Source organism: Mixophyes fleayi, chromosome 4 (genome assembly GCF_038048845.1).
Source record: "Mixophyes fleayi isolate aMixFle1 chromosome 4, aMixFle1.hap1, whole genome shotgun sequence".
In the NCBI taxonomy this organism is placed as follows: Eukaryota; Metazoa; Chordata; class Amphibia; order Anura; family Limnodynastidae; genus Mixophyes; species Mixophyes fleayi.
The window spans coordinates 324,917,923-324,943,433 of NC_134405.1; the positions used below are offsets into that span (position 1 = coordinate 324,917,923).

A 25,511-nucleotide genomic window follows, 5' to 3' on the forward strand; every position below is an offset into this window, starting at 1 on the left:
TAGGCTGTGTATTATTGGTCACACATTTCCGGCTCAGAAGAAGACGCTCCTCCTTACATGGCAGCCAGCTGAAGAGCCCCTGTTGGACTTGTTTCAAAATATATATATATATATATATATATATATATATATATATTTTACCTCTACTGCACAGCTTTTTGGCATTTTAATGTCAAATAATGTATTACTACTTTTTGCGAGCAGGGAAGTTCAGCAAATCAAAATGCACCTTTCAAATGTTTGATGTGGAGATGTTCTCTCTTTGATGCACACTGTGCTTGTATCTGGTTTTATCCCATTCTTAACAATGAGACCTAAGGAGTCCTGGAAAACCTGGAACTAGAATCTGTTCTGATAACGATTTAATTCCACTTTTCCGCAGGATAAAATGTGACACACTTATAATTAAAATATTGGGAGGGGGGGGGGGGGGGTTGGTTATTTTATTCCACAGCCTGCCCAAGACAGGATCAGATCAGCAGTGCTCAGCCATGGAGATACGCGGACCCTAACAGGATTCACCCCTACTGCACTCAGATAATATGAACTAATGGAGGGAGGGGGGGGGGGAGGGGGTGACTTAGTCTTATGGGACCTTCTATAGGCAGCCAAAGAGAAGTTTTTAATATGTTCTTTGGTTTCAGTGGTCAGATATGTTATGTTATATTTGCCTATTTTAGTCTGTCCTGAATGCATTACCTACATAAGAGGTAGTTCATTAATGCACAAGGGTTGGATAATGAGGGCTGCCCATTGTTGAGGTCGGGTGGAGATGAAGATTTTAATGTTACTGCCAGTTAATAGATCCAGTAATTGTGAAGTAAACTGAACATGTTTTGTCAGGATCAATTACAGCAGCTAATGTCTCCTTTTGTCCTTGCTAGATATCGTAGTCTTTGTATACTAGGGGAGAACTCTAGGGCAATACATAATAATGCATTGATACAATGCTCTTAAAGTGCAGTTCTTTGTAACCTTTTTGTCTTCCGATTCCATTTTGGGGTTGGGAAACATCGATCTTTTTCCCGAAAAAGAAAATAGATAATTGACATTACAGTTGTCACATGTGGAGAAACCTTATTGACTATCGGCATATAATTACTGGAATTGGGTCACTGCTAGGCGTAAAATATAATGGTCTGCTACACCGTGGAGGCATCCATTTTGTGTCAGCTTAGGCACTAGGTGTTTAGTGAGTGGATAGGATGCATTACCAGGAATATTGGTTCAGCTTGCAAAATGGCTGACGCCACGGTGTGTAGGCGACCGGCACACTTATAGCGATTCTGAGTGTGTACTCGACTCTCTGGGTAGAAGATAAAAGTTGCACAAGGGTATCTGTTACGTTGTGTATTCGGCCATGTATTTTCCCTCATGATTCTGCCCATGTTTCCAATATCTTTATTTCAGCAATACGTACATATAAGACATGTATGTTACTCACACCCTTCATATGAAACAATCTGTTTTATATTTGTGTGTCCTTTTTATTGATTGGTATCACAAAACCAAACCTATTTTATTTTTATTTTTTTCCAGGCTATTTTAAAGATGACCGTATTGTATTTTGGACCTGGATGTATTCTACGTATTTTATGGAGAAGTGGGCACCACGACAGGATGACATGCTGTTCTACGTCCGACGGAAGCTTTCTTACGTCAACACAAATGGCAACGAAGGCAAAAAGGTGATTAACAGATGAGTAACCCTCGGGGTAAATGTTATAAAACGGTATATGACCTGAACGCCCCGTTTAATGGTCTTGTGCACAGTATTCATGTGACTAGTATGAAAGGCAAAACAAAAATCTTTATTGAATTTTGGTTATTTATCAATCTATGAGGTAACTGCTAGTACTTTTTTTTTAAATTTAAATATTCAGCTTCTTGCTGCTCAGCAGTGCCCTGTGGTACGGTGACATTGTTAGAGATGAGTGAACTGATTCAGCCCGAACTACTTATATAATAGTGCTACTATTAATGTTTAGAAACCGATCATTAAAAGTGCCTTAGTATTACCATGGTAAATGACTGAATTACTGTGCAAATCCTTGGTTATTTACCTCAGCAGTAATTGCCTATTGTGCTATTTTTATTTATAAGTCTATTATCTATTTATGTTTTGGATATTGATTCCAGGATGGCTGTACATTACCATCTACACGGGTACAGGGACTGTCCATGTGCAGCGTACAGTACGAAGCTCACCCTACACTATTTGTTATTGATTCTATTCACATTATAGGATCCATGAGTAAATATACGTTGGTTATTACATGTAATGGTGTCTTTTTTTTTTTTTTTCCACCGCTAAGATATTTTGGTGATCTGAATCCTGGGTACACTGTGGAAGATGGAGTACTTTAAATAGATGTGACAGGTTTAGCTGATGGATTACCTTGTTTGCTGTAGCTTTTTAGGCCCTAAGTGGTTTAATCCAAATTGCTTAGCTTTTAGTAAGACCTGACATCTCTGTGCAGAAATAAGGAAGACTGAAGACGTCAATACATTTTTTTATTTTATTTCTTTTTTTGTGTTCAGGAAAAAAAATAAATCTTAATATAGATTATCCAAGAAACACATTGTTCACTTTAAGTATTGGCTCAGTCAGAGGTTTGGAAGGGAATGCCCCCTACTTATGTCATTGCCCCTGCAGGGGCAGTAAGTCTGTTGTCTTTTTTGTTTTGTGGTCTTGTTTTTGTTTTGTTTTTTTACCCCACAAGATTTATGTGAAAATATACACAGTATATTGAAGTATTGGAAGCAGTGCGAGTGTAACCGGCTCAGCACAGGTGTAATGATTATTTTGTATTGCTGTTTACCTCTCAGCTGTCCCAATTCAGGCAAGACAGCCATGATAGTCTACGTGTTTGTCCTGACTGCCAGGATGTTGGGAGGTAGGTCCCTGCTCACCTTGGTGAGCTGATGGATGCACTCTGCAATTCAAGGGAGCTTTTAGGGGACGTGGTCCTTGTTCTCCCCTGCTCTGCTAAATAATGGGAACATGCCGCCCAACGTTCCAATCTGTGGGACTACGTGTTTGTTGTAGAGATGCTCGGGCTTGGTTTTCTGAAAACTGAGCCCACCCGAACATCGCAGATCTGAGCCTGCTCGGTTCTTTCCTGCTTCCTCGGATCTAAATTGAGGCTAAACGTCATTGTTGCCTTGTCGGATCTCGTGGGTTTTGGATTCCATAAGTACCTCCCTCACCAGGAGATCCATCGCTCATACAAACATGGATAGCAGTGTTCTTGTCACTCTCCAGTCTCCAGTGACATTGCTCAGTGCCATTGCTCACACAGATACAGGGGTAGCAGTGTTCTTGTCACTCTCCAGTCTCCAGTGACATTACTCAGTGCTATTGCTCACGCAGAAACAGGACAGGTAGCAGTGTTCTTGTCGCTTGACAAAAATTTACTGGAAATTAATATTATTGAGATAATAATGTAGGAGAAAAAAAAGCCAAAAATACAGATCCAAAACACATGATGGTGGTTTTTGCCAAAACAAAAGCACGGAGTTAATACAGACCCAAAACCAAAACACGGGGGTCAGTGAAAACCCCTAGTTTGTTGTAAATTTGGGACAGCGGTGAGTTATGAGTGATGTGTAGGTAGCATGTGAATATAACATTAAGCTCCCTGTACGAGCTGTAAGAGAACATTTATGTGGCTCTATCTGCATACATGTAACTGGTGACATGTAATCGTACCTCCGTGATCTCCCACCCATCCACTGCTGCTAGACTGTGCCCCCAACCTGTTGTGTTGGGAGTGAAATCTCTCACACAAGTTAGGTTGATTTTTGTGAGGAAACAAGGGCTTATAGGGGACATAGACTAAAACAATCGCTCTCCAGTACGCAGCCAGCTAGAGAGACCACCCACAGGAATATTGGATTTCGTCTCTTGGCTAATGAATTATGTATTATAACGCCTCTGTGTTAACACAGAGCTGACCAAGTGGCAGGTCTCCATGATGACTAGACCCTCCTGTGTATAGTATTCTAATCCACAACTTTCACATTTTCATTTTCAAGTGACATGAAAATTGTATTTGTATGTATGACGTTCTGTATTCTATGATCATCAACAATTATTTATATAGCGCCAGCAAATTCCGTAGCGCTTTACAATTGGGAACAAACCGTAATAAAACATTACTGGGTAATACATACAGACAGAGAGATAAGAGAACCCTGCTCGCAAGTTTACAATCTATGGAATTCTAACACAGATACATTGAATGACCGTTGATCTCTGCCTGTGGATACAAACCTCTTGACTTTAATTATGGCAGCAGTGTTTTGTTTGTATTCTAAAGTTGTTGTTTTTATTGTATTCATAATTTGGTTTCATTGTATTTTCTATTGGTATGTAATAGAACAAATTCATTTTTTGCTTTTAAACCTTTATTATTATTATTATTATTATTATTATTATTATTATTATTATTATTATTATTATTGTTAATCACTTGGAAGGGGTATACTACATATTGTCTGAACAATTGGATCTATTCCAGTGTGGCCAGATAGTAAAGTGATCCTTTCCCTTGGGGGGAGGGCTGGAAGGATCAACCCATGAACAGGCAGCTTAAATAACATGCAGAAGATCATCTACGTTGGTTTTGTCATAAAATAACCATGTTTAATATACATAACGTCTCATAGCAGTGGGGGTGCGTACGGTGGTATGTCATACTGCCGCTTCGACCACTGTGTCACAGTATATGTTTCATGGTAATGACGCTGACTTTGTGATTCCCATGGTTTCAGCAGGTTGAGGTTGAAGTCTATCGTAAGGATTCTAAGAAGCTTCCTGGTCTTGGGGACCCCGACATAGATTGGGAGGAGAGCGTCTACCTGAACCTTATTTTACAGAAGGTCAGTAACTGTCCATGGTTGGAATGAGACTGGTATTGGCCCACTCATGGGTACCACGCGTTACAGGTATTTAAAGATCCTCATGTAAAGGGAATATAAGAACAATTATATAACAATATCAAATATAAGAACAATTCACCAAGATGTTTTGGACCTAGGGCTGCCATATTTTTTAAATGAAAAACTTCTACTCCCATGTGACCTAAAGTTTGCTCCGGCCAAATAAAATCCACCTCCTATCTTCATTTATGTTCACAATAAGTTTAGGAACCTTTGTTAACCTGATCTCTTAATTTGGGTTGCCCAAGACTTTAAATTATAGGAAAAATAATGATTGTAGGTAACCATTTTACTTTAGGTTGACTAACAGGTTTGGGAAAAATAGGAAATACAAAGGCTCCTAGATGAATTTTAAAATCCTACTTGAAACTCCAACCACTGGATCTGTGCACGATACCGCACTGCGTATTATGTAATAATCCCTATACTGCTGAATCACACTGTCCGTGCAGCAGATTGGATGATTGGGTGTCGTGCTGTAAGAGTATCCGACCAGTAATGAGGTACACTCTGCACAAGTTATAACGCTCTGTGTGAAGGTCTCGCTGGAGAAAGCCACAGTACAGTGGTATAGCTTGTACGAAAACCTGGTGACTGTAACTGTTCCTGACATGAGAGCGATACAGTGGGAGGAATCCCGTTCAATGAAGCCGAACATCTAATCTCATGGATAACCGATGGTTAAGTAGCCGACGAGAAATTAGTGTGTTTGGAATGTTGTCTAGGACTTTGGGGTAACTTTGATGGTCATTATGGATCTTTGATATAATTATACCCTTGTTCAGATGAACTTTTAACACAGAGATGGACAATTCCTGGAGCCACTTCTCCACCTAAAATTTATTCTTGAGGGAGTTCAATTTAGAGCGATGTGTCTCCGGGACATCCATGGAGACACATTGCTCCGATGTTATGGCAGAAATCTCAGTTCATTTTACCTCGCACGCCATAGAGGTATGCGGAGATTCCTACCGTAATGACTGGCTATGTGCGCAGCCGGACATCGCGGTGAGGTCCGCGTGGCAGATCGTCGGCAATTGAATCTTCCTCTTGGGGGACATATTCAATTGTTGGCGTTACAGCCAAAATTAACGCGCCCCAAGCACTATTACCATCATTACGGTAATAGGCGCGTAAATACCAGTATTACGGTACTTTTCTTGCTGGATTTCAGCTCGGGGAGCTGCAAGCTGAAATCTGGCTTGCTATTACCGTAATACTGGTAATAGTTTTTCCACGGCGGAAACCGTGGACCATTGAATATGCCCCTTGATGTCTTAACGGATTCTGTAAACCTCCTTCCCGGTTCCATAAAAGTTCATGCTAACGCGGTTCGCTGACCCCGTGCAGATATCTTTTTTAATATTCTCTCCTCTGGCTGCCCAGATTGGGTTTTTTTTGTTCTTAGCTAAATTGTTTAAAATAAAAGGCTTGTAAAATATTGTACATTGTTGAAAGGTGATTTCCATTGGTGGTTTAGGAAACGGTTACAGACCTCGGGTTTCAGTTCTGTAATAAGGAGACATCTGGCATAAAGAGAGAAGTGATATTTCTCCCTTGTTTATTAATGCGCCATTTCAAAAGAAAAATCTATTTTAAAACTTGATCTGGTTATTAATTAAATCGGCATCATGAAATGACAAAACCGTAATCCTGAAGGTTTTACTACAACTACACAGCATAAACAAGGCCTAACCAAGCCTGTCTGTCGTTCTAAATATACTTTTCTGGTACATTATACCTTTCTGGTATATTTTGGACAGTTTAAGGGAGGCTAATAATGTCCATTTATTTCCATGTTAGCCTGTGCGGCAGTGATAAAGTTATCCTTTTATTTAATCACCACAGAGAAGGGGCTGCGGTATTGCACAGTCCTTCCCTGGGCCCCTTGCCACGCTCTGTAGTTAGACACTGGAGAGGGAGAAGTAAATGAAGCCTCTGTTCTTGTTGTGTCCACCATTCATGGAACTGACCCCTCTCTTTCATCTCTCCCCTACCCATAGCTGGATTACATGGTGACGTGTGCAGTGTGCACCCGATCTGATGCTGGGGACATTCACATCCACAAGAAGAAATCCCAGGTAAGTAAGGAGGCCTCCCCAAAAATTATTCTGTTTCAGGTGTGGTCTGTCTGAAGCAATAAAGTTCTGTCCCATCGCCGGTTCACTCCGTATCCCATATGGGCTAAATACACAGTCCCTGCCCCCTCCTGTCACGTGACTTTTGTTTGCTGTGAGTTATCACATTGCTTTATTTAAGGTTTGTTTTTTTTTTTGGGGGGGGGGGGGGGGGTTTAAAAAGCACAACAGCTGGAGAGCCAAGACTTTCTTACTTCTGATGTAATGCCTAACGCTGATCAGAGATATAATAGATCCCAATAAAATGTGGGTGGGGGGTTGTTTTTTGTTTCTTGGATTTTTTTTATTTTTTTTTGTCCTTCTGCACCTTGTGGCAAATAATTGGGTTTAAAACGCCCATATTGGATGTGAAAAATCTGCCGACACTTACACGTAGATTGTTATGACTGATGACACACATCATGGGACTGTTGGGAAGAATTGATGTGTATGTGGTTAATTGTTCCCTAATATATTACTTTAGCTCTGTAGAATTTTTACAATAAAATGTATTTTGCATCGGTGGTTTAAAGGGAAAGAGAAAAGGGTTTGTGTAAGTTAAATGGGGGGAAAAAAAATAAAATAATTGGTGAACCATTTGCCTAACCATGGTGGGGGATGCATGTTCTGTGCTTAATTAGGCTGCACTCTCCTCACAAACTATCTGTTGTCTAGAGGTTATTGTTTTTGTGATTAGGATGCATTCCCCTGATTATTGGTTCAGACATGAATATGGCTGCCTCCTATGTGTAGGTGGTGGGTGCACTTTTAAGTTTTAGTCCTTTTTTAAGGTGCTGAACTGGGACTCGACCACAGTTCTGAGACCTCAGGCTGTGCCGCTGTGTTTTTGGGATTGCTGGTTGGGAATGTGTTTGTCTCATTAGATATATTTCCTACTTTTTCAGAAAGTATTTGCCTCTCCAAGCAAACACCCCATGGACAGCAAAGGGGAGGAGTCCAAGATCAGTTACCCCAATATCTTCTTCATGATTGACAACTTTGAAGAGGTAATAACGGTGATCTCTGAAGATCATAAGCTGCTGTCCATTTTTATTCATTTGTGCGGAAAAGTGTCATTGCTGCTTCCCGTCACCGGCCGAGACTGGAACTGGCAGGGATGTCCCTATACTCTGCTCTCCGCAAACTAGTGTATCTTCACAGGGAAGTGGGAAAATCAGAAGAGCCGCACTATAGAATACTTTTAATTTGGGGTAGATTCAATCCAGCACGACGTCTCTGGAACAGTCCATGGAGATGCATTGCACCGATGTTCAGGCCGGAATCTATGGTCATTATTTCCTTGCATCCCATAGAGGTGCAAAGAAAATGTGTGGAGGTTCCTTACCATAATGGCCGGCAGTGTATAGGACATAGCCTGATCTGTGGTAGCACTAAACTCAAGGGTGTTTTTTTGGAGATGGCTATTCCGCAATGGTGTTTCCTCTCCGCCCTTTTATTTCATGATTAGGAGTGCCCTCACTCTGCCCAATTCCTCATATCCGTCTGGTGCCAGCTCCTGCACATCACCATCTCGGTCCGCACACCTGTGCACTTTTGGTTAAAGCGAATCGCACTGGCACATATCAAGGCCCTGTCTCTAAAGAAGGCTCTTTGTGCTGCACCCGTTCTGTGCTTATTAAATGGCCTTCAGCGTAGGCAGTCCTTGTCTGAGCTGACGCAGTAAGGCTACAGCCTTCACTTTGAACCAGTGACGCATTAACATAGTTGTGATACAAATGTTAACATTGAGTAAATATTCTAACCCTCTGTCCATGTGTTCAAGGTATTCAGTGATATGACTGTGGGGGAAGGTGAGATGGTTTGCGTTGAGCTTGTGGCCAGCGACAAAACAAACACGTTTCAAGGTGTCATCTTCCAAGGGTCCATCCGCTATGAGGCTCTTAAGAAAGTCTATGACAACCGGGTAGGTATTGTACTGGGTTGGTGATGATTACAATTGTGTTTCTTTCTGGTAGAAATATAAATATTTGAGTTGTGCATCTGGGATAGTTTATATTGTTGTGGAAATGTCACACAGGAAAATTTAGGTGTTATAAAGACCACAACCAGCCACTAATATGACTTTCTAAAGAGTGAAACGCAGATTCTTCTACATAAGTGACAGATTTATAATAATAAGTTCTATATTCCTGGCAGTATTTCAAAACATCTGCTGAAAGCAGAAATAGTCTGTATTGGTTATCCCATACACCATAACCATTTTTGTCTACTAATGATAAATCATAGGCCCAAACCATAATGTTTTCTACAATATGGTGTCACATTACAGCTGGGTCCAATGTATTCTTATACAAAGGTGGACAAGATCAGGTAGAATTCAGGAGCCAGTGAGTCAAACTTAGAAGCCTGAAGGATCTCTTCAGCTGCCATCGAGGATATGCAACTACTGGCATTGATAGATGGCTCGCCAATGTTTAAGTTAAGGGTTGTGGGGTTTATCAAACCCTGTTCTACTATTTTCAGACTACAGATTCTTAATGGCTGCTCATTGCTTAAGAGCTTGCACAGTGCAGTTATTACTGGTGTAATCCTGACCGTATATCTAGGAGGGTTTAATTGGATTAAATCCAGTTGGTCATAAAAATACTTTTATGAAGAGAGGGGAAAGAAATCTCTAAGCTCAGCTTTGAGATGGAATCTCTTGGTCACCCTTCTGCATGGCTACTCTCTCGTCCTTTCTGAAATGGGTGATTTGGCATGGTGGTAGACTGAGTGCGTGATCCTTCAACAACTCGATGAACCCACCATTTAGAATCGCCCCTATCGTGGCAAGCTTAGATCCACAATCAAGTTGACGAGTCCACAAACTGTTATAGAACCTTGCTATTGTGTTCATTCCGCACCATGTAATCTTGATTTATTAAAAAGGTCTTTCACCTATGCGCACAGGTCAGCGTGGCGGCGAAGATGGCTCAGAAGATGTCCTTCGGCTTCTACAAGTATAACAACATGGAGTTTGTGCGGATGAAGGGTCCCCAAGGGAAAGGTCACGCTGAAATGGCCGTGAGCAGAGTGTCCACGGGAGACACTTCTCCTTACGGTACTGAGGAGGACTCCAACCCTGGGTCACCGCTACACGAACGGGTGAGTTTGTGCTGTTTGCATGTGTAGCGGTAAGCTGGGTCCTTCAGCAGGAGCGTTCTCCTGATCTCTGGAGTTCAGCAGGGGTGAAATGACGTAAAGAACCTCAATGCCGCCTGTTACTTGTCCGGAGGGATGAGCTGAACACAGTACTGTATATGTGTAATTGGTTTTATTGGTTTGTCAAATTTTATGAAACTCAGAAGCCCTTTAGTTTAGTTTCCATCATTGGTTCCACCACTAACCCTTCTGTCTGTAGAGCTGACTCCGTTTTGGAAGGCCCCAGAGCGATGTGGAGCTTCCGGACTTCTTCTTTCCGCCATCTATCCCAACACTTCCCGACTTTTCTACATTGCATTCAGAGCTTTCACAGCCCCGGAGAACTGACTAGTCTCCATATCAAGACGGAAGCTATGGTGCGGATTGGTGGAAAGAAAGACTTGGGTGGTCACTACTGCAGCTCTTCCCAATGGGCCAGGGCTAGAGGCAATATGAAGTGCTTGGGAGGAGGTGGGAGAGGAACTGCAGTAGCTATTAACTATGTGTATTCTCATGTATGTACTTAGACTCTTTCTGCATATATTTAATTTTTTGCTCTTTAGTTGTTCTTTAGCATGCACCGTATGTTTGTGAATGTTACAAGGTGCAGTTTTAAATAGAATCCACTCTATTTTAGGTTCAGTAGTCCTGTTCATTAGATCTACACAATATGCAGTAAAAAATAGACTAGAGATTGTCATTAGATCATCAGGTGTATTAGTTTGGTATTGTATAGGAAATTAATACGAGTGTTTTCATTTCCTTGGCAGGTTACGTCGTTCAGTACGCCGCCCACTCCAGAACGGAACAATCGCCCCTCCTTCTTCTCCCCATCTCTCAAGCGGAAAGTGCCCAGGAACCGAATAGCGGAGATGAAGAAGTCTCACTCGGCCAATGACAGTGAGGAGTTCTTCCGGGACAGTGATGAAGGAGGTACAAGGAAATATTTTTGTCTGTAATATCGAAACCTAAAATACAATCTATAAATAAGTGTGTGCTTATTACCCGACCTTGCCTGAGCAGGAAATCTATTTTGACATAAATCTGACTATATGTTGGAAACTTTTTGTACACACCAGACTTCCTGTCTGTAAGTCGTCTTATAAGCAATGGCAAAAAGTCAGTGAATTAAATATTGTAACATATATATTTGTGGTATAGGAGCTACTACAGGTTCTGTGCAGTTGTGAATATTACACTATGCCATGTAACTTTTTAATTTAATTAGGATTAATGATTCCCCATGGTTAGATTTTGCTCCTCGGTTTTGTTTTGTTTTTTGTTGTGGTTGCTAAAATTGGGACTGAAACATAGAATTTAAGAGTATAAACTTAGAGGCGTTCTAAATATGCCCCATGTCCCTGCAGTTGGTGTTCCTATTATCCATATTCCATAGACAAAGCCTTACTACTTTTCAGTAAAACCTTGGAGGTCCATTTCTCAGGATTCTCTTAGTTATTGCTTTGCTTACCCATGTTGTGCCCCTCGATCTATTCACCAGGCCGGAGTGGATGGAGAATGTCGTAGAGTCTCATTGGCTTGTGGCGTGACTCTTGGTTCTGCTGTTGGCAAGCGGCTTGCCAAGACTTACCCAATAATTTTGCACAAGCCTGGTTTGTTATCACAATTTTCCAGGCACCACAGCCTGTACAACAGTTCGAGCTGTAATGCGCTCCTGTAACTGCGGAGGTCTATGCTCACAATTTGTACGCTCTCCGTTTTGGCTTTGCAGTAGGGTTGGTTTGTATGCGCCCTGTCGTATGACCTGCTTGTGACTCTATCCGCAGATATTCATAGTGCAACAAACCTGAGATCGCGCTCCCTCTCTGGTACGGGGAGATCTTTGGTGGGATCGTGGCTGAAATTGAACAGAACTGATGAGAACTTCCTACTCTATGCACATCTGACCTACGTCACCTTGCCACTACAACGCATCCTGTCGGGTGAGTCTGGGGGGGACCTTATTGTTAGCAGTATTGTGGGTGGAATATATGAAAGTAATGAGATTATTCCACACTCCTTTATTGACCTAACGCCATGTTAACACTGTGAGGGTCAGGTTTGAGGACTAGTATAAAAACATCAAGGGGAAAATTCAGTTCTGAGCCTGAGCCAAGTGCTGCCGGACCCCCTACGAAGAGACTGAGATCTTCGCACATTGTCGCTCGCACCTTGTAGAGCAAAAATAAGCAGAGATTCCTCTGTAAAAATAAGCAGAGATTCCAGCAGCGCACGCGGCCACACATCGTGGTGATGTCTGACACCACATCGCTCAAAATTAAAATCCCCCTCCCCCCCAAGAATCAAATATGAGAATCAAACAAAATTACACCAAAACTGAGAACATTTTCAAATGAAAATGTAATTGTTTATTGAATGAACCATGCAATCCGACGTTGTTGTTGCTTTTTTGTTTTGATTTTTGCTTTTCCCTTTTGTATTTTGGGCCTTTCTAAAGGGACTTTCACAAATCCATGAACAACCTTTAGGAACCTGTTTATAAACCTACCAAAGCAAAACATTGTGTGACTGCTATGGAGTTTGTAAGAGGTGGTAGGAAGATGTTGTGTGTTTTATTTAAAGAAAGAAAAAAAAAAGGGTGAGGATTTCCACCTTTTTTTAAGGCTTGTATCTCATTTCTGTTGTACTCAACCAATCAATCTGTGTCCTGTACATGGAAGTCCCTTATTACTTCTCAGTCCTCCAGTCCCCGGCGCCTCTTTGCCATGTTCACCTCTCATCTCTCCCCTTGCCTCCTTCTATCCCGCTCTCCCTCTCTGCCACCGATTTTGCCTCCTTTTTCTCCTCCAAAACTGAGGCTTTCAGACTTGACATCTCCTTCTTGTATCATTCTCCTGCCACCCTCATCGCTCCGCCTTTCTCTAACAACCAACTCTGGTGCTCCTTCCACCCTACCTTGGGTGTAGATATCCAATCCTTCATTCTTTCCTCTCCCCTTCTTCCTGCCACCTGGATCCCATCCCCTCTCACCTCCTTCACTCCCCTACTGCCTGCTGCTACTTTGCTCACCTCTTCAATCTCTCACTGTCCACTGACACCGTCCTCTCTTCCTTTAAACATGCCCTTATCTCTCCCATTCTCAAAAAACCCCATCTCACTTCTTCCCTATGCCTTTAAATTACTTGTGGGTAGTCTGCAACCATCTCACTGGGCAACTTTCGGACAACTCCCTGCTGGACCCTCTCCAATCCAGCTTCCACCCGCTCCACTCTACTGAAACCACCCTGGACAAAGTTAATAATGACCTTTCGGCTAAATATAAGGGTCGCTTCTTCCTGATCATCCTCCTGGACCTCTCTGCAGCCTTCGACACTGTTGACCAACCCCTCCTTTTGCATACCCTTCCTTCTCTGGCTCTGTCCTCCCATGGTTCTCCTCCTACCTCGCCAACCGCTCCTTCTCTGTGTCCAAATCCCGTCTTGATTACTGTAACCTTCTCCTCACCGGCCTCCCCCTCTCTCACCTTGCCCCCTACAGGTCTGTACTTAACTTGGCTGCGACACTCCTCTTCCTCTCCTCTCCTCTTCTGCCTGGCCTTACACTGTCCTTTCTTTGCAGACTCCTCTTCAAAATGCTCACCCTGACCTACAAGGCCCTCTCCCACTCCACTGCCCCTTACATCTCCATCCTTCTCTCCATTCACACTCCAGCCTGTTCCCTGCAATCGGCCAACGACCGTCGTCTCTTTCCAGTCCCGAATCCAAGATTTATCCTGGGCTGCCCCCTCCACTGGAACAACCTCCCACTCTCCAACCGACTGTCCCCTAAATTGTACACCTCAAACGGACACTTAAAACTCATCTGTTCCTCATAACCTACCACACACCCACCTAACCTTCTCTGTCCTTGTTCTTCTCACCTCCCACCTCCCCTTCTCGCTCCTCTTGCGATTGATCCCCTGTGGCTCCCCATTGTGCCCCCTGTCTGTTTGCCCTCCCTTTAGGATGTAAGCTCTTACGAGCAGGGCCCTCGTCCCTCCTGTCTCTCTACCTATTCTTCTCCTCTAACTCCAATAGCTCCAAACATGGCTTGCACAGTGAAGTCCTGGTATTTTTGGTTATTGTTTTGTACTGTACTACCCTACATGGGCCACTGTCTGTTTTCTGTACAGCGCTGTGGAAATATTGTGGTGCCCTATAAATAAAGATGAAGAAAAATAATGCCATGCAGTTCTGTAGTGGGAAAACGAACTACAACCGTTTTGAAAATCATCTGTATTAAGCAAAATTTTCTTCCCTGCAGATATTTTGGAGGTGCGACAGAAGCCGATTCTGATGTCATAGCAGAGAACATTGGCACTGCCTTTGGGGAAAACCTGAAATTTCACTGCCATAGTGCCTGCCTGATCCGAGACAACACTACCACCTAGTGTCCAGGAGCGGACACGCACAGGACAAAGAGCGAAAGACGAGCCCGTTTATTAAACATCAAGGCCGAAAACCTGTTCCTGGCACCTGCAGTGGGGAAAGGGGGTTGAACAAAAAAGAAATACCAGCTAGTCCTAAAAGTGCCTCTCTTAACCCTTCCTCCTCTGGTGTATGCTCACTTACATCGTGTAGTGGTCCGGTGGGAGACTTTCTAACTTCAACGAAAGGGGCTGTCGTAGAACAACCGTGCTTTATACGAAAAACAAAAAAATTTGTTATACCTACTTTTTATTGCAAGCGCAAAGCGAACAAAAACCGTCAGTGTACGCGCCGACGTCTGTACGCGGTTTGGTAAAAGATTCAATGAATGTCATGATGTGATTCAGTGGACTATGGACTAACTTGGTATATTTGTGTCTTCATCTATCCTACTGTCCTCCGAGAGTGTGAGAACAACGTTTGTAAGTTAGTACTTTACATCAGGCGTTCTGAAACTCTGACAGTACTGCGTTTTGTTGTTTTTTTTGTGTTCCTTTTTTTTAATATACGATCCAGTTTATTTACTCCTTTTTATTATAACTTTTTTTTTTTTTTTTTTTTTTGCTTAAAGGGAATGTAAAGCAAGAAGATAAATTTGATCATGTAATTTCCAAGATTGTGTTTTTTTTTTTTTTTGTTTTTTTTTACATGTACAAATTCCGTGTGTTGTTCCTTCTAGACTATATATCACGTGTGACGGGAAGCAGTTATCCGTACTGACAAAAAGCCAGGAGAAGCGGCTTGTTTGTATATTAATGGGGACTTGGAAGTAAGACGTAATATAAATGTCTGTGCTTGTGGGCCTGTTCTTTGGGTCTTGCTGCTGGATCTTGGTTGTGTTTTTGTGTTGGGTGGTTTTGTATAGGAGCGTGTGCGGTCTGACAAAGCCATGTGTCTATCTCGGCAGCTCCTCTTAACATTTGAGTTGCTGATGAAACACTTTTTTTTTTTTTAAACAAATACCATTGCCGTAAATTGTACCTGTGACCTTTCTACAGCGTGGGGTGAGGCAGGCGGTGAGCTAAACCAATATTCCGCTTTTCAATTCACAAGGAACGAATGACCGCGCTAATGGCGTTGAAGCTGCGCTCTAATGAATAATTGGTTCAGGCCACGTAACGGCTGCTTCCACTGTGTCTTGTCCATGGATACGCTTTAAGGATTTCAAATACTTGTTTGTTTTAAATAACCGAATTTCACTTAATATTTGAAAAGCGCATCTTTTCACAAGTCTCACATAATTAGCAACTTCTGTAATGGTCTGTATCTGTTAACTGCTCTGTTTATCACGTTCCAATGTATTCACTTTTTAAAGCAAAGTATTATAAAGTTGAATATGCTGAATCACCCGACTAAATATGTTGTGTTTTCTAATTGCCACAAGATTCCTAATTAGGCCTCGTTACTTTTCTCTGCTAATCTTTCTAGGCTTTGTTTTTTTTTTTTAGTAACTTTCATGTGCACATGATTTCTACAGGCGGGGAAGCCGCTTAACCAGTGATTATGGGAACGCTGCCAATTAATTTGCTAGAAGCCAGCGGGATCGCCGAGACATGAGGCACTTTGAATGCCTCAATGAGGTCACTGGTTCCTAGTGAATTGATGAGCTGCGTTCTCATAAAGGTTAGTAGCTGTCAGCCGATACAAATGGGTCTGGTTTTTCCCAGTACGTTTTTGGAAGGAACATATTGCTAAAATAAATTTGGCAACAATATTGCTGCTCTCATTGGATGAACTGGTGCACTTAGAACCCTACGGGGTGTATTCAATTGTTCCTCCGGGCGCCGCCGGAACGAGCGCGTTAAAACTATTACCGTTTATACGGCAATCACTCGCTGAATTTCATCTCGCAGCTCCCTGAACTGCGAGATGAAATTCAGCGAGTAAACTACCGTATTAACGGTTTTTACGCGCAAGTTTACCGTATAAACAGTAATAGTTTTAACGCGCTCGTTCCGGCGGCGCCCGGAGGAACAATTGAATACCCCCCTACAAGTCAAACCAGTGAACAGATGTGAGCATGGAATGCCTGGCAATGACGTGTTTTATATCTAAAATGTATTCCTTTTTAAACCGTGCAAATTATGACTACAACTTCGTTTTCTTGGTTTGATTGGTAGTTATAGTATTGTGTTGGTTTTTTTTTTTTTTTAAAAAAAGGGACAGACTTTACATACATTATAAACATGTTAATCTAGTCCTTGTTTGTGAATTTTTTTTTTTTGTTCCCCCTGTGTAAGACCGTCTGAGTTTATACTATATTTTTTCATTTTCTTTTCATGCCATGTACATCATGCTGCTTAAAAACATAAATAATAATTGTGGAGCTGTCATGGTTTACACTGCTGGATGCAACTGCCTGTCTCCATTGGATCTCGGTGACTGTGGTTTGTCCAATCTACTTAAACCTAAGGCGGTCACTCACCGCCTTGGTGACATCACTAGTGATTAGTGACTTGGCTGATGACATTCTCATGAATATTTGTTTTAGGCCACAAGATGAGTAGGAAACAAGTTTACTTGTAGGTTGTCTGACCTTGGACTGTTAAGTAATAATAAGATTTATTTTATGCCATGTTTTCCTGTTTCAATAATTACAACTTTAATGCTCATTGCTGCTACTACCGTGGGTTTCTATGTAGTGTTTCGACATATGATTTATACGATACTGACTGACGAATCAAAATATTAGTTACTGACTATATGCATGTGACAGTTTATCCAGTATATCAATGTGGTTTTAGAGCAAGGTCCATTCAGTGTTTCTCTCATTGCTTAAAAAAAAAAAAAAAAAAAAAAAGACACTTCACATCCCAACTAGGTGTTGCCATGACAGTTAAATAGACTGACCCACAACTATACTCCTGTTCTGGACACAGTAGCTACAGCGTAGAGAAATAATATGACCACTCCCTTAGCATTAATTGGCTGCAAGTGTTCTATCGTCATGGAAACAGCTTTAGTTTACACTGTTCAGCTGTATAACTTCCTGCACATCTGATAGCTCACTTTCAATGAGACTGAGATGCTGCTGATTATTGTCTTTATTCCTTTAATATTAAATAAGAATGCACATTTAAAAAAAAAAAAATATCTAAAACAATATAAAGGGGGTTTTCTACCTTCAAATAACTTTAATTTACCGCCTACCACATGCCCTCCACATCTCCAACTAACACCTAATTTTTCTGCCAATCAATGTGTACTTTTCGTGCTTGTATTTAGTCATTTATTTTTGTTGCCTGTGGGTAGAATGTGGCTCTTTGGATACATCTAAGGGCAGAGAACACTTTGTTTTTTTTTTTTTAAACTTTTATTTTTAGTCTTGTATCAATAAAAAGGGTGTTAAATGCCATCCAAGATGGTACTGTGGCTTGGCTATTAATAATAATAATTATAATAATATTATTATTGTTATTTTTTTTTATACCTCATCATGAGCAGAAAGGTCAGCGGTACAGGACAGATCACAGAACCTAAAGTAATGTACAGACAGATCAGTCTCCAACTCTGATTGCTGAGAGTTTTAGAAAGTGCTATTTTGAGCTGTGCACACAGATTATTTATACCAATGATTGCATTTGGAAAAAAAACCTTGTGACCGTAGCCCAATATAAAACTAGTATGGCTTTAGATGGCACAGTAAAACAAACTCGTGTGGGCTAAATTGCTGGTTGTTCTAAACGCCTGAATTCACTGCACTGTGTTTAATATGTTTGTACAAAATAAAATGCTCGTCAACTGTATTTCTCAAGCTTTGTATCTGGCACTCGGTGTCATAATGGTGCTGTAGATGTAAGATGCATATTTCCGGCTATAGAGGTGTTGATGCATTATAAATTCAGGAAGTTGTTTGTTATTCCTTTACCTGCTGTTATATTTGTTTTTTTTCTGTCCCTTCTCAGATCTGGCTACGCATTCAAGCTGTTTTATGTATATGATTAGTGCTTCTCAATAAGACTGACAGGAGGTTAAGGGCTGTGAGGAATAAACAATAGCAACTTCATTGAAGTGTGAGCTCTGCAAGCAGTCTTACTAGCACAGAAACTCTGTAAGGTCCTGTAATCGGGAATATTTCTGTGCATTGGTCCATAAGTATTTTAGGCAAATACAAAAGGTATAATAAAGAGTATATACTTTATTAGGTACACCTTAAGTTAATGCAAATATCTAATCAGCCAATCATGTGACAGCAGTTCAAGGCATAAAACATGTATATTAGCAGGATGGTGGCTCAGCGGTTAGCACTTCTGCCTCACAGCACTGGGGTCATGAGTTCAATGCCCGACCATGGCCTTATCTGCGTGGAGTTTGTATGTTCTCCCAGTGTTTGCGTGGGTTTCCTCCCACACTCCAAAAACATACTGGTAGGTTAATTGACTGGATGATGTAAGCAAGTTCTCTGTAGAGAGCTGCAGAATTAGTGGTGCTATATAAATAGCTGATGATGATGCATGATCGGGAGGTTCAGTTGTTCAGACCAAATATCAGAATGGGGAAGAAATGTGATCCAAGTTACTTTGACAGTGGAGTGATTCTTGGTTCCAGACGGGGTGGTTTGAGTATCTCAGAAACCGCTGATCTCTATGGATTTTCATGCACAAGTGTCTTGTTTACCATACCTTTCTCTGTAAACTCTAAACAGCCAGTGAGCGCCAGTTCGGTGGGTGAAAATGCTTTTGTTAACGAGAGGTCAGAGGAGAATGGCCGGATCAATCCGACCGGAAAACAACAATAACTCAAATAACCATCTGTTGCAACAGGGGTAAGGAGAAGAGCATCTCTGAACACACAGCACGTTGGACCTTGAAGTGGATGGGCTCAAGCAGCAGACTACCTTGGGTGCCCATCTTGTCCACTAAGAACAGGAAGCCAGCTACTGTGAGCACATGCTTGCTGAAACTGGACAGTGGAAGATTGGAAAAGCATTGATTGGTCTGATGACTTTTGGATCCTGGTGACGGTGTAATAATTTGGGGAATAATTTCTTGGCAGACATTAGGCTCCTAATGCCATTTGAGCATTGCTTAAAAACAGCCTACTGGAGTATTGTTGCTGACCATGTGTATGTCTTTGTGGCCAGTCTACCCTTCTTCTAATGGCTACTTCCAGAAGGATAACATGCCCTGCTACAAGGCACATCTTCACAAGCTCATTGTACGACATGACATTGAGTTCGGTGAATGCTGGTGGTCTCCACAGTCCCCTGATCTTTATCCAATCAATCATCTTTGTGGTGATTACGGGAGATTTGCAACGACAATGCGCAGACGACAAGTCTGGAGCAACTGCGTGATGCCATCATGTGACCATGGACCAGAATCCCTAAGGAAGGGTTCCAGCACCTTGTTGAAGCCATGTCACAAATAATTCAGGCTGTTCTAGGAACAAAGGGTATATGACTCTGTACTAGAAAGTTATTCCTAATAAAATGTCCACAAACATAACATACTAGTCTCATGTGGGCTAGATCTTATTTTTGTTTTCTTCTAGTTATTAAATTAATAAATCTTTTCTTTAGAGCAGCATTATTATAACTTGTTGCTCTTGAGGTGAAGGACTTCTGCTGGGAAATGCTGTGACTTGTAGTACCACAGTCTAAGCCAATTCAGATTGCCTAAGCCCGCTCTGTAGACCATATCATACCAGATTTTCTGTCTGAGGATCTTTGCAATTAAAAGTAAATTATGTAACTGATTATACAAGACTTTGCATATTCAATTGCTGGTGGCTAAACTTTTTAATATCTAGATCTTGTGTTTAATTTACAGCATCAGTTGTTTGTTTATTACATCCAAGCACTAATTTATTAAATAAAAGCAGTTTGTTTTAACGTGTGCATTTCATCTTCCTTGCAGGCAGCATGTTTTAAATCATATTTATAATTACATGTGTTATTTGTTTTAATATAAATCTATCCACATGGAAAAGTCCAATTTCTCTGCCTTGGGGGGAGGTTTTACTTTTTTTTTTCTTCCAAGAAACAAGATAAAACATGCGTGGAACAATTCAAATCGAATACTCCATATTTGCACACCCTTTGCAGATCTAAAACCACATTGTTATTTTAAGAACATGCAATGTATTGCATATAGCTTGGTTTTCTCAGAAGATTGTTTTGGTGTATTGAAGTGTTGTTTACTCACAATAATGTCAAATGTTCTAAATCTTCTAGTTTTTGACTTTTTTTTTTTTGCTGCTACAAGTTGCAGAACATTATTTATATAACAGAATAAACTATTGCTCCAACATGAGATAGCTCAGAAAAAAATAAACAGATATCACAATCTGCAGTTTCTGCTTCTTGAAATTCTGAAAGCTGTGTGTTTTCACTTTCCTTGATCTGTGTATTTCCATAGACTGGAATATTTCCCACGCTACAGTAGAGGAAACTGACACAGATAAGAAGAGGGTGTATTGTTGAAAAGCCCCCGTGTTACATTTTTTGGAATGAGGAGGCACAAATTCCTCTCTTCTTCCTGTGAAAGGGGCAGTGCCCGCTGGTGCCAGAATGACTCTTGCATTGCAGAGTGGTACGGACCTCCGTACAGGAACTAAGCAGTATAAATCAGTATAGCATATGGTTTCTATTACACAATTTAAAGGGATGTTTTCTAAGCAAAAACTAAGAGTAGCAATATATGCATTCATCCCCCCTCAAAAGGTTTTCTAATTTTAAAACACAACATAAGACATTAATAGTTTCAAATACACTATATGAGACTCTTGTATTTTGAAGGCACTCTAACCTCTCTGAATTAGATATATATAGTAAACAGACTTAGCAACACTGTCATATAAGTATAGTACACATTTACCTAAAAAAAATACAGAGGTAATAAAATATAGAAACTGTGATTTTTACACTTGGGTTAAACAATTTTCAAAGTCCAATGGGTAAGAATGGGATATAGAGGTGCAATATAGGAACTTGTGCACATGAAATATCACTCCAAAAGTGCAAGAGCCTACTTCTCTATACCCCAAAAGGAGCCATATGGTTTATGAGATTCAAGTAAAACCCCAATTCCTTACACCCTTCAGTACTGGAACAACAACAGAGACTGAATGCCTTCCCCCCCTTCGCACAAACCGCTTTGTTTAGTCTCCAGAAAGGCCGGTGGGGACTTCAGGAGACCTACGATGTATCGAGAAACAATTCCTCTCACTTAGGCGTCTGTGGTGAAGAGGAACCACTGGTCCTAAAAGAGAATCAAATAGGCACCCACCCTACAAGATGCCAGCTGAGTAACCTGCCCCTCATGCTGTTTCTCTAAGGCCTTCAGAGCTGGATACTTAACTGGCAAAGCCTGTTTCTTCTTTGTTGACCTCCACCAGGAGAAATTCATCCTTTGGAGCAGAATCCAAAGGACTCCTTTGGGAGTCTAGGTCCACCTCCCAGACCCTAAGCCAGAGAGTATAGGCTGCCAAGAACACGGATGTTTGAATATAAGCCCTGCAGCAATGGCGTCCCCCAGATATCAGAAGGCCTCACACATATGCTCCATCAGATTTAGCAAACCACATCGGTGTCTGTTGGCATGCAATCCATCTGCCAATCAATGATTGCCTCTCTACTAATGTATTGACACAAGCTAAGATGTATTTAAGAGAGCCCCTGCAGCTGTGTAAATGGATTTAAGAGTGGTTTCAATCTTCCTGTCCTTTAAGGTAGCAGTGTGCAAAATTAAACCAGTGGTGGTCAGAGATGCGTGCTCGTGAGGTGGTCTGAGCATGTGCTCAAAGCAGAGATTGCTATTTCACTGTACCCTCACTACAGTGAGGATAAACAGACTGTAATCTGCATGAGACCTGAAACCCTCTATCAAGTTTAGTGCACAGTTCACTAAATGGGTCTTCCACCTGAGGGGGGAGGAAAGTCTGTTTCTTCTTCCTCTTGAGCAGCAAATCCAGGCCCTTCCGAATCCTCGCTGTGCTCAATATTTAGTGCCTACCGTATGGCTCACACTAAACATTTACTTTATTTCCAACTGCGATCTTCATCCATCCACAAGGAAAACTCAGTGAGATTCCTCAGCCACTTCGCCTTCCTCCTGGGAGAAAAAAAAATCGGATCCCTCCCCGGACTGAACAAGCACCAGCATCTGATCCTTCAGCTATCTAAATGTGTCCATGATCCTTTGAAGGAAGCTGACACCTTGCACCGACTTCACTAGGCATTGAATCCAAATCGGCTTCAGAGGTGCTGATGGAGAGCCCTAGGAAAGGAAGTGTTGCTCCCGCGTGGGAGGAGTGGATGAGTGGGAATCCCTGCACACCTCCCTAGAACATGAGGCAAGCTTATACTGTGCTAAGGATCTAGCCCAGGCTGGCTCTGCCATCATAGTGGGAAACCCCACAAGCACTAGTCCTCTACTTTGGATGTACTCCCCTTACAAGACATGACAGAAAGGTGGATTTATAATTACAAATCAAACAAAGGACAGAGCAGACAATTAAAACCCCATACAACAACACCCACCTCCCTACTATGTCCTCAGAGCCAGAGAGGGGAGAAGGAATTTCTGTTTATTTGATGGAAAGCAAAGAGAGAAGATGCCAGATAGTGAAGGGACCAAAGAGATAGCTGCCATCCAGCAGGTCAACCCCTCAAACTCCCTGTGCCCACTGTGGGGGTTGCTATGAGATGCAGCCCCCACCTGACTTCCTCCACTTCAATAGGCCCCAGCCCTTCGGTGGAAGCAGCAGCTGTACCTCCTCAGCCCACTCAGCTTTGGGGTTGCCGCTGAAGTTAGAGTAGTTTTAAAAGGGGAAAACCATTTTAAAAAACCAAAAACCCCAGCACCCATCTTGAAAATACCAGAGTCCTGGCCAGCCTTTGGGGGTATAGAGAAAGAGCATGAACTTTTGGAGGGACACGCCTGTCCTGGACCTTTATATCCCTGTTTCCAGTGGACCCATCGCTGGAAGACAATACTTTCAGACTTCCTAGAAAACCAACTCGTGTTTCTTCCTTTGCCACCTCTAGTATTTCTTGGGATGATGGCTAAGCAGATCTCTACACAAGGTAATTGGGGAGAATGCTTGGACTCAGATTAACCCTCTTTGCTGGTAGTAGCATTAAAGGGACTGTAACCTCAATGTACTTGTTTTTTTTTTGTGTCTAAACCAGGGAATGTGTTTCGTAAACATATATTATCCCTCTGTGTAGGTATCAAGCCAACTAGGCATTGCATCTTCCACCACTTTATCAGTTCCAGACTAACACTGTATGAAAGCTGGGCGAGGGCTATTTCACAGGGCAAAAAAAAATAGGAAGAGAAGGTAAACAATAGCACCATGTACTGATGAGCGCTAAAAGCAGAATTGATAGTGCAATCATAGAAACTAAGCAAAATATTACAAAAAAAAAAAAAATCTTTTTACAACCATTCCTTAATAGCCCCATTACACAAATACAAAGCAAGTTCAAACAAATATTGATGGACTCTGCTCCATAGAGGGGCATTTGAGGCCATTGTTATTGCATCAGTGTAAAAGGAGCTTTATATCACATTGTGCTGTTGGGAGGATCCTGCTCTTTCCACCATCGAACAAAGTCTGTGGTTGTCTGTACATTCCTATACCCCTGCCCACATATCACCCAGTCACCCGCAGCCCAGCCAATAATCACAAGTGGACAGGTCGCTGCCTCCCTGCTAGGAATATTTTAATTATGTTTGGCTAGAGCTGGTCCTCATCCACTTCAAAAATAGAGGACAACTATTTATCTATACATCAAGGGTTTTATTTCCCCCCCAGCACCTGCAGACTTGGAACACTACACCTGAACAAAAGCCTAACAATGTGCTGTCTCACTTGTAAACTGTGGCAGTCAGGCCTACTTTGGGAAAAGTTGGCTGTAGTATGCTGGGTTTCAGACATTCTCTCTCCTCCCCTCCCCCCCCCCCCCCCAAATGTTTAATCCTTAGAGAAATAAGGTGGGGTGCAAAGTTCTAACAACCACACGTGATTTTACAAGCTCTTATACAATGTGGGATTGTGTGTGTACGTGTTTGTTAAGAAAACCTAAGCTCCACCATGGCACGGAATGATGTGAAGGACATATTCCCTCTACATCGCTGCTTAAAGCCGTAGCACTATATAAATGGGTATATTTAATTCAAATGATGTCCCTAGCAGCCAGAGTCCCATTATCCCAAGAGAGCGGTCACTGGCATCCCACATCCATTCAAGCAGCAATCAGAGCTCATCTAGCAATCCATCCAGCCTTACTCTAATGCACAATGTTGCTTTAGGTCAACATGATTGACTACACAATGGTAAAATTAAGCTTTTGGAAGAGAGAAACTAAACCGCATATCACATGGAACCTGGAAGGAGAGAAAATTGTTACCATGTACCTCTGCGCCTTTAAGCTGAACAGCTGCTCTTTGTTCAAAAACACAGTCTAGGAATTGTTTCAAAAGTAACAAACTTTAGTACATTCCTTTGCAACTCAGCAAAAACACACACACACAGTATTAATCAGGAAGTTGCCCAAAGCAAGTGTCAAATGCACAGTGATCACATCAGATTTAAAACAGGCATCAGCAAGTTATCACTAAAATAAACGTCCTACAACAGGATAGTTCTAAAGTGCAGGAATAGGACTGGAAGACAAAATAAAGAAAATCTTGCAACACCTGATCAAACAGCAAAGTGATACTTCACAATAGCCCACAGGACCCATCAATGATCCGAGTGATTCCAGCTGAAGGGAGGCCTACCGTGACAGCTCTCCATCTGATTTGCAAGTACAAGCCGAAGAGCATGCTAGGACTTGTAGGTCTACAGCAGCAATGGGTGGGGTGGGGGAGTTATAGGTGGCACAACACTGAATTTAAGATGCTCTTCTCCCAATAAAGATAACAAACAGTTA

The 25,511-nt window shown here is 41.8% G+C and overlaps 1 protein-coding gene across 3 annotated transcripts in view; it reads left to right on the forward strand.

The window, feature by feature from the left end:
- The window catches only part of KIAA0930 (KIAA0930 ortholog), a 22,933-nt gene extending 6,960 nt beyond the window's left edge, over nucleotides 1-15,973 (forward strand). For 2 of the 3 annotated variants that reach the window (XM_075210249.1, XM_075210247.1), the window contains exons 2-10: nucleotides 1,540-1,688; nucleotides 4,777-4,884; nucleotides 6,948-7,025; nucleotides 7,967-8,068; nucleotides 8,845-8,985; nucleotides 9,972-10,166; nucleotides 10,973-11,135; nucleotides 11,990-12,145; nucleotides 14,466-15,973. In XM_075210249.1, the coding sequence (XP_075066350.1) occupies nucleotides 1,540-1,688; nucleotides 4,777-4,884; nucleotides 6,948-7,025; nucleotides 7,967-8,068; nucleotides 8,845-8,985; nucleotides 9,972-10,166; nucleotides 10,973-11,135; nucleotides 11,990-12,145; nucleotides 14,466-14,506 (1,133 nt within the window). In that variant the 3' untranslated portion in view covers nucleotides 14,507-15,973. The remainder of the gene's footprint in view (nucleotides 1-1,539; nucleotides 1,689-4,776; nucleotides 4,885-6,947; nucleotides 7,026-7,966; nucleotides 8,069-8,844; nucleotides 8,986-9,971; nucleotides 10,167-10,972; nucleotides 11,136-11,989; nucleotides 12,146-14,465) is intronic. The other variant, XM_075210248.1, reaches the window with a different exon arrangement.
- The last annotated feature ends 9,538 nt before the right edge of the window (nucleotides 15,974-25,511 follow it).